The sequence below is a fragment of the Xenopus laevis genome, chromosome 2S (genome assembly GCF_017654675.1).
Source record: "Xenopus laevis strain J_2021 chromosome 2S, Xenopus_laevis_v10.1, whole genome shotgun sequence".
In the NCBI taxonomy this organism is placed as follows: Eukaryota; Metazoa; Chordata; class Amphibia; order Anura; family Pipidae; genus Xenopus; species Xenopus laevis.
This window is the reverse complement of record NC_054374.1, coordinates 84,853,677-84,871,736: the sequence shown is the minus strand read 5'-3', so window position 1 is coordinate 84,871,736 and position 18,060 is coordinate 84,853,677. Positions and strand designations below refer to the sequence as shown.

Below are 18,060 nucleotides of genomic sequence, written 5' to 3'. Positions count from 1 at the left end.
CATCTCAATGTGTAGCTTTTCTTAGGCATCATAAAACTTTAAAGGGGATCTCTACCCAAAAACTGCACCTTTGTTTAATTCAAAAATATCATTGTAAGCATCGTTCAAATATACAGTCATTAAGAATGTTCAGTGTTTTATTTGTCTCTGTCTTTACACTCTCTTTGCACCTGGTTCAAATCAATAGTCAGCACCAGACAAAAGAAAATACTGATTCAAAAATATATTTCCATTCGCAATAACTGTAACACCTTTCTGTATTGTCATAGATGTTATTACTGCATTGTACAAAGTTAATTCATGCTTGTTTCTTTCAATTTCAGTTGATTTTGGCCTTGCCACAATAGGGCCCATCAGTACAAGTAATGCAGGAACCCGCTGTTGGATGGCACCTGAAGTCCATGCATGTTTTACAAGAAGTGTACATTATAACTACAAGGTATAATTAATAAAATAGTTGTCATTTAGTTACATTTTTGTGAAAGTGATTAAACAAAATGCTCTCTTAGGGTTAGTTCACATGAGGAGATTCGGGGAGATTTTGTCACTTGGCGACTAATCGCCTCGTCTTCTGAGCGACTATATCCCCGAACTGCCTCAGCGTTTTTCCCATAGGCTACAATGAAAGGTCGCCTGTGCTAATGCAACTTCGGGCGACTATAGAAAACCCATCGCAGCATTTTCTATAGTCAGAAGACGAGGCGATTAGTCGCCAGGCGACAAAACCCTAACCCTGAATCTCCTCGTGTGAAATAACCCTTAAGGCAAGAATAACAAATCCATGCCAAATGTAATTTGTAGAGCTTTTTTCTCCCAGTAGAGACTCTTGAAAATCTAAAATCATAAATGTGTATAAAGTCGGCTACTGGAAATGTTTCATAGTAATACAATGTAGCTTGATTCTAATGTATATAGTCATTTAGCATCCCATATTGACCCTAGGGTTGCCACCCAGCCAGTATTTTACCGGCGTAGCCGGTAAAACACCTGCAAGGGTCGGGGCCGGTATTACAAATTTTCAGCAATGTAGCTGACGGTAATTTGTAATACCATTTACAAAATCCCTTGCCCACCGCTGAAAACATATATTTTCTTTGGCTTCTGGCAATGTGGCCCCGCCCCTTTGCGGCACTACCCCGTGGCTCTGCCCCTTGTTGCGTTGTGGCCTGCCATCTCCACCCCTTTTTGTGTCACTGCCCGCTCCTTCAGTTCCCCTCCCCACCATTGGCCGGTAATTATTTTTTTAAAAGGTGGCAACCCTAATTGACCCTGAGACAGGATGAGGAGGGATAGTCAGTAGAAGTATCTTTATCTTCTGTAACAATGATTATAATTTGTTTGCTAAATGGTTGTTGCTTTTTGTTTTTATTTTCTAGGTGGATGTGTGGTCTTTAGGAATCACAGCCATAGAAATGGCAGAATACAATCCTCGTAAGTAATCTTAAATAACATTTTTTGTGCGTTTATGTTCATTTATGGAGGAGTGTTTTAAGGAAGGTCAGGGGGTATCACCCATTCTGTATGTCCAATATCTGTCTGTTCCATCCAGACTGCATTTATTTACTTGTTATGTATGAAAGAAGGAAATTCTATCTCTTAATCTCAAAAAGTTAAAATAAATCATCGGTTGGTTCTGATAATGATAATTTAATTATTTGATGTAGTCACCCCTCTACCGTACAATGCTGCAAAATATGTTGGCGCCTTCTAAATTTGTAAGAATTACAATAATAATATTGTGTTCTCTTACACTTACAGCACACATTAAACTCCGTGGTGCTGAGCTTTCCGAAAGGATTATGAATGGTCCAGCTCCAGCTCTAAAAGAGGATAAATGGTGAGTCATTTTTTTTTTTACAGAAATAGGACTTCAGGTGGCCATAGATGTTACAATCATTACAATTTTTCCTGGAAAAGATCTTTTCAAGAAAGATTGTTCATTTCAATACACACATGTAGAGCTGAATTGTCAGATATACAGGTAGAAACAATTAAATTCTACCTTTATCTGATTCAGCACTAACAATGGGCGATATTGGGGTACCTTCAAAGGCTTCTGATCAAAATTTTCCGGCCAGCCTGATCGATAAGCCAACCCATATCCAAGTCTTCTGCCAATATCGGTTGGCTCGTTTCCCACCATACACGCACCGAATATGGTACCAGAATTTTTTTTGTACAATATTATTGATGTGTCTATGGCCACCTTAAGCAGTGAGGGTGGGGGAATTGGGAAAGAGACACTGAAGCATAAGGCCGGGGAAGGTGTTAAAGTGGGAAAGAGATAAGTTCAATGAGCTCAAATGTAAGTGTCACTACTGTATCCACTCTATCTATTGCTGTGATGATGGGCTGTGTTCAAGTTATTAGTATTCTTTAAGAGACATCACCCTTTTCATAAATTTTATAAAAGAGCTTACACTTTGTTGGCCATGATTCAATGAAAAGAAACATCTCCTATTTTAATTTCCTATTACCCAACAGACTTCAGTGTCCTTTTTGAATAATTCTGGCTCTGTGTTTTATTACATCATCAGTAACACTTCTGCCTTGTTTCTTTCCCCCCAGGAGTAGTAAATTCCAGAGATTTATTAATAAATGTCTTCAGAAGGATCCAGCCAAAAGACCATTCGCAAAGGAACTCCTATTAAACCGATTCATCACATATAATCGAGATGAAGAGGAGGTGCAATATAGCATAGCAGAACATATGCAGAAAGGTAATGCAAATGACTCATATTCTTTACAATCAAAAAGCAATTACTGTCTATGTGGTTATTCCAGGCTCTATTGATTAAGGATTCCTATTTTGATCACTATCCAAAAAATTTAGAAATTGCATCACATGCATGCAAAATCTGCCCCTTAGTATTAATGCTTTTAGGGAATTTTCATTTTCAGGTGTAATTAGTATTGTTACTTACTAATGGCTTTAGCTCCAACCAGTTCTGCTTTAAATCGTAAACGTTTCAATTACTAACTTAGCTAGCCAGTTAAGGAATCACATTATGACCATTTTTACAGTGCCCTATCATGTGCATAGATATAAAACATAGATCTTCTTGTCTAACATAAAAACATTTTCTCCTAGGAGGAAAGAAATAAGACCCTGAAGCAAAATATTCTCTTGCAAAACCTCATTAAGAAGACTTTGTCAACACCTCATTAAGAAGACTTTGCCAAGGAAATGGAAGAATAATATATAAATCCCAAAATGGATTCTACCCTTGCAAGATCTGAAATGTGGCTCCTTCATTATGTTCCCAAAAGGGAAAGGAGGGAAAGGGTTGGGAACACAATGTAGGAGCCACAGTCCATCTACTTTGGATACTTTACCAAATGTTTATTTTTATATAATCTATTTAAATATATATTTATTTTTATATATTAATAAAAATAATAAAAAATAAGCAGATGTTTGACGTTTCAATAATTAATATATAGTGTAAGAAAATGGGCTGTTGAAGAGTTGCATTAACTGTAAAGGAGAGGGAAAGGTTTTAGAAAATATCAACTGGGAAAAAATCAATTAGGAGAATATTATTGTGGATATAAACAACTGCTAGTAGTAAAATGTTGTACTTTCAACAGCTTATGATCATAGTTATGGATTTTGTACACCTTCTGTAAATTATATAGTAAATTAACTTTTTGTCAATTGGCGCAAGAAGTGCAACAATTTTTGTGCAAGCACATATCATGGTTGTGCTTGGAAATAAGCCCTGTTTTATAATTGATGGGGTAAAAATGATAGCTCTTTGACTCACTGAGCCAAAAAATTCTAACATTAATGCATACACATGTAATACTAGTAGTAAATTAAGTGTCACGATTCTCTAACTATGAGCTTTACCCCAATACTTTGCTCTGGATGAGACCTCACATACACAGTAGCAATGAAGGTACACCTAGCTTTCAGACTTTTCTCTAAGTGGAACCCAGGGGAATCACTACATCCCTAAGTCTGTACCCTTAGTTAGTGTTGGACTAGGGGGCAAGGGGCCCCCCACCACGCCTCTAGTCCCCCACCCCAGGTGTAAAGCACCCTCTGGCTCCCCTCCTTGAGCCGCAACCTGCCCCCTCGCGCATACCGTCTTTTTAGTATAGCCATGCTGAGAATCAAGGAAGACAGAAGCCGCTTCTGGCTTCCTCCAAGGATCGAGTCTGGACCAGCAGGGCCCACGAGAGCTGGAGCCCACTGGAGTTTTTTCTTGGTGTCCTGCCGGCCCAGTCCGGCACTGCACTCAGTATTTACACTGGGCAATTGGTACCAGGGATCTTAATCCCACTTACACTCCTCATCTGAGCCTCAGGCTGCTCAGCTAAATAGCCTAACTATCTGTCACTCATAGAGTGACCTCTTAAGGTGAGTAGCCTATCCTTACTAGATCTGACCTTTCTAGGTTCCACTTCTCCTTTACTGCCTGCTCAGGCAAGGGATTAACAAAATGGACCCTGATGAGGGGGCTGCCATGTTTGTGCTGCAGTGGTCCATTAGCATTAAAAACTCTAACTGACAGATTGAGAAGGGACAGTAAGGTTGTCAGACCTATCAGCAAAAAAAACAAGCAACATGACTTTTATTTTAATTAATATTGTGAAGTGTAGTTTTTTATTGTCAGTATAATTTTAAAGAATCGGTCAGACAAATAAATGTTATGAAAGTACCCAATGAATGAATGAAAGAAACGTGTTGATGGCACTGGTATACAGGCAAAATAGGTAGAAGACAAATAGGTCGATAAAGTGTTGATACAACACTTTTATGTGCAAAATGGCAGCTCCTCTTAATACAATGACTGAAACCATACAGGATGGCATAATTTATCATGGAAAAATACAAATAAGATTTTATGGGGCATAATTACTTGTATATACCGGGTCTCACTTCCCACACTGGGAGGCAGCCAGCAGCATTTCAGGGGCTGAGATGCCACCACCCCCTGACCTAGCAGAGCCGAATGTGTTAAAAAACAGAAATTTGGCTCTTAAATTTTCCAGAGGTGGCTTTTTGCCGCCCCTGGTATTTGGCCATTCCATGCAGCCTGAGGCAAGTTTCTCACCTTGCCTCATTGCAGGAGCAGCCCTGGAGGCAGCAAGCAAAAAACAAGTAACAAAAAACATAAACTTAATTTATGTTTTCTCATAACAGACTTAGTTGCTACACTTGAAGCTCTAAAGACCAAACTGCAGTACTGCGCAAAACATGTAAATTAGCCCTTGATCAAGAGATACCAATAGTCTCTCTGTACAAGAGGTCGCATGTGCAATGAGCCCTTACAAACATGGATAAAGTTGTTTCGTATGAAAAGAGGATAGCCGTGTTGGCTCAATGAGTAGCACTGTTGCCTTGCAGCAATGGTGTCCTAAATTCCAACCAGGGCAATATGTGCAAGATGTCTAAATGTTAATCCCAGTCCTCATGTCTCCGTGGCTTTCCTCCCCATACAGGTTAATTGACTCCTGATAAACTTCTCCCTATTGTGTGTGAATGTGATAGGGGCCTTCGATTGTTTGTGTACATTTGTCACCCATGTTTACACCTGACACATTTCCTTGAATGCTACTTACATTAAAGTAAGTTGCTGATGGGAAAACATATGCTGCATTTCAATTTCCAAAGTAGCCCAAACTTTCCTTGCAAGTTTATTTGACTGAAACAGACACGGTACAGTCATCGGACACACTTATGTTCCTACAGTTGTGAAAAACACCAAGGGCTCTAACTTACTAATATGTCTTATAAGATCCTACCATTAGTTAGTCCTCATTCAGCGGGTTCTGATTTCCAAGGCTTTCACTTAGGTCTGGTTTTACCCCAGGGTTCTATGTTCACTGTAGCCTGCCCTATACCAGGCTTGAACATATCTACCCCCTACAGTAATGATAGCAACGAGACCCTGCCCTGTATTTAATGAGGCAGATGGACAAGGCAGGTATTAGGTGTAAGATTTCCATGAGCCGGAGCACATTGTGCCTCGCTCTTTACAATACAATGTACACAGCCTAAGTACATTTTGATGAGAGTACTATTGTAATGCTGTGGACAGTGAGAGTAACTAAAAACCCATGTTTTTACCATCCCTCGATCGAGGTGAATTATCTGTGACAGTGAATCATCTGCTTTTAGGTTATCCAAAAATCAGAAAAAGATTGCTGAAGTGGATTCTTGAACCAATTTACATTATCCACATTTCCAAAGCCCTGGTTGAAGCTTTTTTGTCCTATACAATATTTAAGCCAGGATAAAATGAGAACAGATGTGTCTGGAAAGGACATTTGCTCTCCACCCAAGCAATTGCATTTAGACATTTACACGTTTAGCTGTAAAGTCAACTCCGGCAAGAGACAGGTCACCGTGTACAGTTTTCCCTGTAGAATAAATTTTAGGTGGCAGTAAATTTTAAAAGGACCAACAAAATGGCTCAACGGACCTATGCCATTGACTCGGCAGAATTTAGGTGGCGAATATTTCAATTAGGACTGTTTCCATGGTTGAGGTGTGATAAATCTCACATTCAAATTTGCATTCGAATAGGGGAATTAAAATTCGAATGTGTGAATTTTTAAACTCGAAAATTCTAATTTTCTAATTCTAATTTGAATTTACTATTCGACCCCTGATAAATCTGCCCCTTAGAGGTCTCATTCGATACATGTAGAAATCACTGACTAAGCAACAGATACTGCTCACCCAGCTATCAATTGAGAAATTGGTCATTTGAAAAAATAATATAATGGGGCATTTCAAAAGAGCTTACTTCGTTTACCTGATCGCATGAAATGACGCTCATGAGACATTTTTCTGCATTCTGTGCTTGCACTTTTAAGGATTGAATGATTCTTCTGAGATGTGCAGGAGCAAGGATGTTTAGGGCATGATCTATATGTACAGTGAGTTGTTAAGTTTGATTTTTTAGCTAATGTCCCAGACATTTTTAAGGGATTAGGATATGTTTTGAACACATGCTGCTTCAGTTTACTCCACAGGGTTCTGTTTACAGTTGCACCTGCAGCCACTACAGGCATGGGATCCTCACTCTTGAATTCTTTCTAAAAGGGGGCTTTCAAAGTCCTTATAAAAACCTGTAACTGTTAAGTATAATGTTCTTCAATTAAAATACCCCACACCTCACTATCCTTGAAGCTGTTGTGTGTAGCCCTCAATCCACTGATTGTAAAACAGTCCTGCCATCAGAAATCGCTGGCCCCATACAGCAATATTTTCTTGGCCCCCTGGGCCCTATTCTCCCCAGACCCTGCCCACCCCACTGGTGGCCAGGGCCCCCGTACAAGTTAAAAGAAAATATTGGTGGCTGGGCCCCTCCCCAAAAGTTGAAAAAAAATAGGTTGCCATGGCCGCCTGCACATTAAAAAAAAACCATAACATTGGTGCCAGGGCCCCCTACGGGGGGTAAAAAAAAAGTTCAGCAGGTGGCCATTATTCTTATCGGTGAGTGGTCTTATTCTTTTTTCTCAAACAACAACTTTCGTTCTTCTCCAGAGCTGATCCTCAGGGGCTATGCCCCCCATTATGACCCTGAATCGTTATCCTGCCCAAAGCTTATGGCTGTGTATTAATAGTTCTGCTGTCAGTTCTCTCTTCATTACAAGTATCCCTCATGCTATACCATTTTATCAATTTACATTCATTAAACTGCAAAGATGCCATGTGGTTTTAGTAGGATTTTTGTCAGTTAAAAACTTGTATGTTTTAATACTGTGTTTACAGACAAAAAGACAAAAAAACAATACTGTTTGTCTAATTGCAAGCAAGACCACATATGTATAAACTAACAAGCAAATGTTCTTGCTGACAGTAATAAAGAACATAAATATAGCATTCAATGTTCAGTTTTCACAAATCTTCTATCTTTCAAATGGCCTTGAGTTAATCATTAAATGCAATGCATATGGGAAGAATAGATATATATTGCTCAAACTGCTGTTCATTTATTTTAGTCTTGCAATTCTGTGATGCACAAGAAGGTCCTCAGTCACTCACTCAATTGGTAGCGGTAGTCTGAACAGGTTGGTAGCTATTATTTTTCCTACAATCATGTCCCTAAAAGTGCCTCACTCAGTATCTATAGCAGGTGATCGTGAGCATGTTGGGAAAGACTACAAATAATGCACCATGAGTCCTTTGCTCACAGAAAGACAGAAGTAAAGGTTACAAGAGGTGATAATGAGGAAAGATGGAGACAATGTCAGTTTAGAATAAAAATGAAGGACAGTGTGAGAAGTCAGGTTATCTTATGGACACAATATTAACTGAAATAGAAAATCTAGTGTCACTTATTATTATCCTTTATTTTTGTAACACCAACATATTCTGCAGTGCGTAACAGAGATTATACAACATTCACATTGTTCCCTGCCCCAGTAGATCTTACAATCTAAGCTTCCTGTCACATAAGCCAAGAAACCTGCATGTATGCTTTTAGAGTGTGTGGAATAAATAGAGTACCCCATGGAAACTCATGGAGACCCATTGAAAACATGTAATCTCCTTTCAGTTGGTGCCCCAGCTGGAATCAAACCCAGTGCGCAAAAGATGGTCATGAAATCTGTCAGCATGTGTGATCAGCTTACAGACTGCAGCATGTATGATCAGCTTACAGGTAGCTATAACAAAAGTCAAAACCTGTCCTCTTAAAGGAAAACTAATACCAAAAACTTAGCTTAGAAGTGTTGTTAAAAGTTGTGCACTGCAGCTCTTTATTTAGGTCATCTTTTGATAACCAGCGGATTCCAGCGCAGCAAAGTTTTTCACAGGTCAATGCAGTTTGCAGTGAGCTTACACTCAGTCTCTTCCAAAATGTGTGTGAACATGTAAGCCTAATATTTGATGTATATTACATTTTGAAATATGTATTTCGCAGTAGCCAGCTCAATTCAATGATGGTAATACAAATCAATCGTTTTATGTCTCATTTTTAAAGAAGGTTTCAACTGACAAACATTTTTTTCTTTTAGGACCAGCCAACCTTACTGCTGATTCAGCAATTATACTATGGAGCACACAGGTGGTAGTGGAAAAATCAAGTCTTCTTTATTGAAAAAATGGTTTTAAAATCATCAGAACAGTGTACATGTGGATATGACATCCCCCACACTTGACGCGTTTCGTGGCATCTCGCCACTTCCTCAGAAGCAGATTGATTGATTTTTCCACTACCACCTGTGTGCTCCATAGTATAATTGCTGAATCTACATTAATTCGTCTGGATCCGGGGACGCTCACTATGTTGTAGCACGGTGGATTAGTACCCGTGGATCAAAGAGGGTGAGTGCACGCAATTTGTTAATCCACTATTAACCTTACTGCTGCATAGATTTATATTCTCTGCGGACTGGAGAAATGGTGAAGTCAATTCAGTTTAGAACTCATTGCAATAAAAGGTATAATTTTACTCAATATCAGTAAGAGCAAACAGATGATACAACAGTATAAGTGGCTGACTATTAACCAGACCAGCTCAAATTCTCATTATTGGGGAAAATATTTCTGTTTTACCAGTAGTTTAATATGGCAGAAACTTTTTCATGATCATGAATTTTTGAATAGTATACTTTACACATGTACCTGTTAGTATTGTGCTTTGGTATGATATAAGTATTTTACCAATATAAAAAAATATTGCAAATGCATATGACTATTTTTTACTACAATTTATAAACGACTGCTTACATGGGTGCAGTGTCTTAAAACAGTAGTGACTGATGTAATTCAAAGACACTTTATGTTTTAAGAGCACTGGAGTAAGATGGCCTTTCTTGTGTAGAATTTGAGTGATTTCCATATATGTATGTAATTACAGGTAACTTCCATTATTCTCTGATGTCTGGAATTGTACCAAAAGATTGACAGTTGGCTATTATGTCCCATCAGTTAAAAAAGCATTCTAGTAATTAAGAGGAGAGAAATACATGTAGCAATAAAAAAAGCATCATCCTAGTAAGGAATGTTGCTAAATAAAATGATATGCCAGGAATTAGAATACACCCCACTAGGAAAAACATTAATAATGTTATTTAAATTTTTATAAAGCTGGCTTGAATTCCGACTTGCAAAATGTAAAGAGTTGCAGATGGATTTAGCAGGAGCTATGACTAATTCAAAAAAAGGCTGATTTCTGCCTGAAAAGATTGTTTAACAGTGTAAGATTTCTTTGGAAAAAAAGTTGGATAAGTTGTTTTCACAATTTCCAGTTTTGCTTTATGGCATACTTTTTAGCTGAAAGAATTCTGAACATGGTTATTTATAACGATTTCTGAAACCCATTGCTTGCTTCCCAGCAGTATTTGACATTTCTATTTACATTTAGGGGGTTATTTATCAAAATCTCACTAAACCACTCCGACAAATTCTGCACTGACCTTTCCCCCTATTTATCAATACATTGTCACGAGAAAAACTCTGAAAAAATTTGAATTGTACTAATTTTTTAGGATTTGTCGACAAATACTGTGACTTTTTTGGATTTGACGCCTAAAACCTGTGACTTTTTCGGATTATCGTTTGAAAACCACAAAATCTTCAGATTATTGAACAAAAGCCAGCACACTATATCTCCCAATTCTAAACTGTATATCTGCCATTGACTTCTACATGAACTCGACATGCACTTAACACCATCAGGATTCATGAAAAATTTTAGTTTTTTACGAAAAAATTGTGTTTTCCCCTTTAAAAGTCCAACCAGAAAAAAATGAACTTAAGTAAATAGGCCATTCTAATTAGCTCATGTAAATTGATATAAGAAAGCATAAAAACAAAGCCAAGGAAACACCACCACCTACTTTAAAAAAATTACTTTTTATGAAACTGATAGGTCTGTTAAAATTTTGTAAGACAGTAGTAATGTACTTGCATCCCATTTGCATCAAAGTGCAATTGAGCGACTTTTGATACATCAGCCACAATTTCATCAGGGGCTTTTTTCTAACACGGATTCAGTGATGCTGAAATTAAGGGAAACATTTTTGCATTTTGTTTAGCACTTTATTTACTTATTTAAAGGGGAACTCCGGCTTCCAAACCAAAATTTGATAAAGGGGCATATATAAGACAGAAACCCCTAATATACCAACCACAGTTACCTGTTTCTTCAAAAAGTATGAATAAATGCCATTTTCTATGCTGAAATCCAGCTGTTTAACAGTTCTACTCTTTCTGCATCATTTGAAATCCTGGCAGGGAAGGAGGGACTAAACACTGATGTTACAAATAGTAACAACTTCTCCACCGCTTACAGACAGCATGCAGGAACTACATAACCCACAATGCATTGCACAGTGATGCTCCTTTCCTTATTGAAATCACATGTGCAGGGAATTGTGGGGTTTGGAGGATGCAGGCTGAGGACAGATGGCTGTTGATACAAAGTAACTAAAGTCAGCCACTCAGCAAAGTAGTCAGACAGATTAACAGGAGAGCAGGGGGCTAGGCTTAGGGAACTGTTCCAAACTAAAAAATGATTAAAAATCATGAAAAGCCTGTTTTTTTTTTAATCGATGTACACTGCAAAGTTGTTTGAAATTATGTTTACTACTCAAGTTATGTTTGTGTAGAGTTCCACTTTAAGTTAATGATCCCTTACTAGGCCTTTTTAACCCACTCTACAAAACAGTAGTCATTGGACTTCTTACCCCATCACTTTTTGTGTGCAATTGAAACATGCAGTATCTGACATTATTAGTGATTTATTGACCCTGTCATGTTGACAGAGGTCTCCCAAATTTAAATAAAATGAAGCTGATGTTTATTTGCTTTGGTAGGATTTTCTCGCCTGCTTTCTGTCAGGCAAAAATGTGACTGTGATTTTATAACATATTGGTCAACAGCATACATGTTTTCTCGATTGTGTTGTGTTTCTGAAGTCTATTTATATAGTACTGTAAACATGCAATTTAAGAGCATGAAATTTGATAATGAGAGCAAAGTGGAGCAAGAAACCTCATACTATGTTTCATGTGGGATTACTAGATTTTTTTTCTTCATAGGACAAAAATCTCCATGATTTAATGTAAATGTTTGCTAAAATAGATACATGAGAACATTTCAATGCATTACAGAAAAAAATCCAATAGCTAGAAGTGTTTAGCTTTCTTTGTAACCATAGTCGGCAGATAGCTTGCCAAGTTGCCAGCCCCAAAAATAGAATACATGTCGTAACTACAGTTTTAAAATCACAGAGAGACATTCATTGGACTTTTCATAAAATTATAGTTATGGAAATCAGTATTACATTTCTTATAGCTTTGTAAAGAAGAAAATATATAAGTCCTGACTGAGGCAGAAATGATATTTTCATCTTATACATTACTAAAGGGGAAAAGGCAATGGTGTGTTTCTCATCTTTACTGACACAAATGTACAATTATAAAACTTTATCTAAAGGAAGGGACACACACACACACATCACAGTGTAAAACCCCATATTAACAAAAGTCAGGGTATAGAAATTAAATGCACAAGTCATTCATTTTAACTTCCAGATTCTCAACCAGTGGTATGTGAACCTTGTTACATATGCCAAAGGCCCTGTGACTGTTCTTTTCAAGAGTAGTTTTCCTTTTAAAACATTTTTGCAATTATAATTGCACCACATGCCAGTATTTTGAGTATATAGGAGGTTTTAGACTTAACGATTCCATTGCATATATCATTGCCCTAATTGTTCCTCCCTCCTTGTGATACGCATCAGGAGGAATGACTTGGTTTTCTTAGAGAGCAGTCACTTCAAAGGTAAAAATGGTGCTCAAAGCAGTCAAACGCATACTGATAACACAGCTTATCAGATTTGATAAGGTTACAATTTGTTACAAACCCTTCCAGGGAAATGTTAGTGACAGATAAGCTATGAGACAATGAGGAGATATTAAACTTCTGGGAATACTTCATGATTCTCTAGTTCTTCATGATCCTCCATTTCTCTTTATAACTGGAGAGCTCCCAGGAAAGTTGTAATTTGCAAACAATTAAAAATCTCAGTTTCTGAAAAGACACACAGGCCCACTTTGCTTGTAGATAATTTCAAACAAATTATCTAAAAGTGTCTGAAAACCTTATTTTAATAAACAGAATATTCTTTACAAGTTTTGTCACTCAGAACAACCCAACTACAAGCTGCACACAAGCCTAAGACCACCATGTGCAATGACAAGCATTAGCTAGAGTGGTATAAAGCACCAATGTCATTGGACATATTTTCTCTGGAATAATCAGTCATGCTCTACCATCTGGTATTGTGATGAACCAAAGTTTATGATCCTGCTTGTGTATCATAAGTACCTCAATTGCTATAAGATCCTGTTTGCTATATCATGTCAATAACAAAATTATTTGGGATATAACCTAGTTTGCTAGTAAGGTATTATTAAAGGTGAAATAATGAAAATTATATTCCCTCTCAGTACCTGTACAGTAACTGATGAAACTTCAAACTGTGTCCTGCCAAAATAAAAACCTGAGCTTTATATTGGATGAGGCAAAGGCTGATCAGATGTCTCTTTCCTACCAAAAGAAGTGTTAGGGTTTTATCACATACAAAATATTGTAACTGTTTGGCTTGATTCCAAACTGCTACTTTTTATAATAAATATGCAAATGAAAATTACACTTGTCTAAAAAGCCTTAGTTCCAAGGTGAATGGACAGATGTTTCTCTGGAATTCCCCAATGGGGTGGTAACAGGCTCCAGGAAATTTAGAAAATGAATGAATGTTTATTTATAGAGCTTGTATAGAATTAAATGCTGCTACAAGTGTAGAATAGCTTTATTCTATTTCCTTACTTACCATGTGTCTCATCGCCAACCACAATCCTCTACGTTTCCCATGCGCATTTGGCTTTCTCCATAACTGGGGGGTGGAGGAAAAGGAAAATGACATAGGAAATGGAGACCAGGAGGTTGAAACATCAAACTCTATATTATAAGAGTTAAGACCGGAACAATCTAGTTTGCAGGCTTCATGAATCACTCCCAGGAGAGGCATTAAAACGTCAGTACCTTGTTTTTCTATTGTCTGATCCAAAAATTAGAAATATTCAGTTTTGGAAATGTAACGTTTTGAACAAAGTATTTTCAGTGGAAAGCACAGGATATGCAAATATAAGCACTGTGCTTTGTGTTGAATACTCAGTCCTTAGAATGAATTTAATAATTTAATTTACAATTCAATTAATAATTTATATTCAGTGCCATGCAACAAAAATTGTTTAGACATTTGACCAATTCTCTCATGTTACTGAATAATTAATCCTACACTGAAAATGAGTTCTCTGTGATATTTTCGTTTCAAAGCACTAAAATGAGTATTTGTTACAGTGTTACATTGTTTTATGGTAGAAAAAAACCTTTAAAAAATATGCCCGCATAAGTATTCACCACCTACAATTGGTTTTGTTTTAGCAAAAACAGCTTTAAACTCTTGGGGGTATGTGTGTACTTGTGTACCAGCTTTAAGCCGACAATTGATATGCACAGTTACATAGTTAAATAGTTTGATCAGGTTGAAAAAGGACCATCAAGTTCAACCCCTCCACATTAAACCCAGTGTCAAGTATGGCTCCCTAAAATCAGAACAAGTGCTAAGCTCCCTGGTCATGGCTCAATCTTCTGCCTTTAGCAGCCGCCTTCGGCCTTGGGAGGAGCCCTCAGCTACTCAGATGCCACCAGGTTTTAACTTGAGAGGAGCAAAGCAGATGTTCTGAATGAGCAAAGGGGCATGTGTGTTTCCAAAGTTTTTGGACTGAAGGCAACAGTCCAGGGAGTAGACGAAAATCGTAGTCAGGCAGGCCGGGGTTGATATAGGTGGAGTTCAAGCACAGTCAATCAGGCTGGGGTAGGTACTTGCAGCATTCAAAGAATAGTCAAGCAGGCAAGGGTCAAGAATAGGGTTCAGAATAGTCAGAATAGTTATTTTCCTCTAGTCTGAATGGGTGGACTCTGGTGCAGTGATCCTCTTTATGGGTAAAAAGGTTCCCTGCTATTTGTCTATAATGTCCTCTTATGTACTTGTAAAGTGTAATCATATCCCCTCTCAAGCGTCTTTTTTCCAGAAAAAACAACCCCAACCTTGATAGTCCACCAAACACAAAACCCCCTAGATCCTTCTCAGTTAAGGAAACTCCCAAAACACTGCCATTTAGTGTATAACTTTTATATTATTATTTAATATAACTTTTATATTATTTTTGCCAAAGTGCATTACCTTGCATTTATTAACATTGGACTTCATTTTCTAGTTTGCTAGCTAGTTCAATGTCCAATTTATTGAAATCACTCTGCAAAGTGGCAGCATCCTGCATGGAACCTATAGTTCTGCACAATTTAGTATCATCTGCAAAAATAGAAACAGTACTTTCAATGCCCACCTCCAGGTCATTAATAAACACGCTGAAAAGCAAGGGGCCTAGTACAGAGCCCTGTGGTACTCTACTAACAACAATAGTCCAATTAGAAAATGTTCCATTTACCATCACTTTTTGTAATCTATCTTTTAGCCAGTTCTCTATCCAGGTACAAATACTATGTTCAATGCCAACATTCTTTAACATAACCAGTAAACTTCTGTTTGGCACTTTAGCAAAGTCTAAGTAAATCACATCCACTGCTGTCCCAGAATTGAGGTCCCTGCTCACCTTCTCATAACAAGAAATTACATTTTTTTGGCAAGATCTATTATGTATAAAACCATGCTGGCACAAACTCATAGAATTTTGCAATGAAGTCCAGTATCTTATCGATTAGCCCTTCAAAAAGCTTTCCTACCACTAATGTCATACTAAACCGGCCTATAGTTTTGAGGCTAAGAACGGGATCCCTTTTTGAATAGCGGCACCACATTAGCAATTCACCAGTCTCTCTGCACCATGCCAGACCTCAATGAATCCTGAAAAATTAAGTAAAGCGGTTTGGCATTCACAGAGCTAAGCTAAGTACCCTGTGATGAATACCCTCCGGTCCCGGACCTTTTTTTTTATCTTAACATGCTCTAGTCTCTTTTGAAATTCCTCATGCATGAACCATCCAACATTAGTTGTATTAGGATTGGGACTATTAAGAAGGAAACATTCATTAACTGGTTTCTCATTGTGTAGACAAAAAATACGAGTTCAGAATCTCTCACCCCTTCCTGCTTAATTTTTTTTGCTATTTACATTTTTAAAAAAATAACTTTCAATTATTTTTACTGCTTGCTGTAATACCCTTTTCCATATAGATTTTAGCTTGTCTGATAGTTTTTTTTGCATGATTTATTGGCCTCCTTGTACCTGATAAACATTTCAGCTGTCCCAGTTAACTTGAAAGCCTTAAAAGCTCATCTTTTCATACCCACCTCAACACCAACACTTCTATTGAACCACAGTGGTTTGGTTTTGCAACGTTGTTCCTTGCTTACAAGGGGAATATACTGACGTATATTTATTAAGCAGCATTTTAAAGACTTCCCACCCACACAAATGGTACAGATAAATTCAGTATTATTAGTTATAACAAGATCCAAAAGAAACTGATTCCTAGTTGGTTCTTGAAGGAGCTGAAATAAAAAGTTGTCATTCAGCATATTTACAAAACCAAGCTTTTTCTGACTTTGCAACCCCTTTACCCCAGTCAATGTCTGGATAATTAAAGTCACCCATAATAATAACTTGACCTAGTTGTGAAGCCACTTCTATTTGTAAAAGTAGCTGGGCTTCATTCGAGTCACTTATACGAGGTGGTTTGTAACATACACCAATGAAAATCATCTTTGTAACCTTTTGCCCAGTCCAAATCTCTACCCATAGGGATTCCACCCCCTTCCCAGTGCCATCAATGGATACTTCTTTAGTGGATGGATTTAATTCAGGCTTTACATACAAACAAACTTCTGCACCATTTTTAATCCCAATGTCTCTCCTAAAAGGGTGTAACCATTTAATTTCACAGTCACATGTTTTATTCCGCCAGGTCCATAATGTTTAGGGCATGCAATTAACTATAGCTCTCACATTTTACTTGACAAACTCAGTGCATTTGCCAGCATACCGCGGATGTTACTACTTTTCCTTTTGTAATTTACAAAATAGCAAATTATAGCTCAAGTTAGTATTAGCCTGTTTTCCTTGTAACCTCCTTAGCTTGTACACTGTATGACCCCTCACTCCTCCCCCATGACCCCTAACTAATGGTCCGTCTACCCTAGCTTCTCCATAATCCTTTATGTCACCCACTCAACCTCTTGCCTAGTTTAAACACTCCTCCAACCTCATAGCCATTCTTTCCCCTAGCAAAGTGGACCACCTTCCATTGAGGTGCAAGCCATCACGACTAAATAGTTTGTACCCAAAGAAAAAATCAGCCCAGTGCTCTAAAAATACAAACCTTTCTTTCCTACTCAAAGACTTGAGCTATGCATTTAGCTCCCTAAGTTCCCGCTGTCTTCCTAAACTTGCACGTGGCACGGGCAATATTTCAGAAAAAATTTCATTGGAAGACCTTCCCTTAATCTTAGATCCTAGGTCCCTGAACTCATTCTTTAAGGTCTTCCATCTACCATTAATTTTTTCATTAGTACCAATATGTATTAAGACAGCTGGGTCATGCCCAGCCCCACCCAACAATTTGTCTACTTGTTCAAACACATGCTGAACCCTGGCACCAGTAAGACTGCAAACTGTTTGGTTGTAGTGATTCAAAAGACACAGCCCTATCCACTTTCCTAAGAATTGACTCCCTTATAAACACAATCTGTTTTGGCCTAGTTTTGCTCTCCTACCCACCACTACTAGAGAAACTGGTCTGGTCCGTCTGTTAGAAATATCAACTCCATCTAGAATTGCCAATCCAGAGTTCACACTTCCATCTTCTTCTTACAATCTGGCGAATCTGTTGAGATGTATAAACCCTGGAGCAGCCTCCCTTTTTCTTTTGCCCACACTAGATTTTCTAACTGTCACCCAGCTAATTGCCTCATCATCCTGCTGCTGTTTTGTTCCCCCCCAAACTATCTGACCCTGCTAGGTCTTGCTCAGTGAGCAAGAGACTCCTCTCAAAATTATCAATTG

At 37.9% G+C, this 18,060-nt stretch overlaps 1 protein-coding gene across 1 annotated transcript; it reads left to right on the top strand.

Annotated features, from left to right (window-relative positions):
• The first annotated feature begins 274 nt into the window (after window positions 1-274).
• Window positions 275-5,217, top strand: LOC108705776 (germinal center kinase 1-like). The gene is made up of 5 exons (XM_041584738.1): window positions 275-439; window positions 1,377-1,431; window positions 1,759-1,837; window positions 2,569-2,720; window positions 5,153-5,217. The coding sequence occupies exons 1-5, from the start codon at window positions 386-388 to the stop codon at window positions 5,215-5,217; spliced, it is 405 nt and encodes a 134-aa protein (XP_041440672.1). The 5' UTR covers window positions 275-385.
• The last annotated feature ends 12,843 nt before the right edge of the window (window positions 5,218-18,060 follow it).

Bases quoted from the DNA above. Each gene is read 5' to 3' on its own strand.
- LOC108705776 (XM_041584738.1), top strand. From the start codon at position 386: ATGGCACCTGAAGTCCATGCATGTTTTACAAGAAGTGTACATTATAAC. The intron at 440-1,376 runs GTATAATTAATA...TTTATTTTCTAG, and splicing joins GTGTACATTATAACTACAAG to GTGGATGTGTGGTCTTTAGG. The intron at 1,432-1,758 runs GTAAGTAATCTT...TTACACTTACAG, and splicing joins AATGGCAGAATACAATCCTC to CACACATTAAACTCCGTGGT.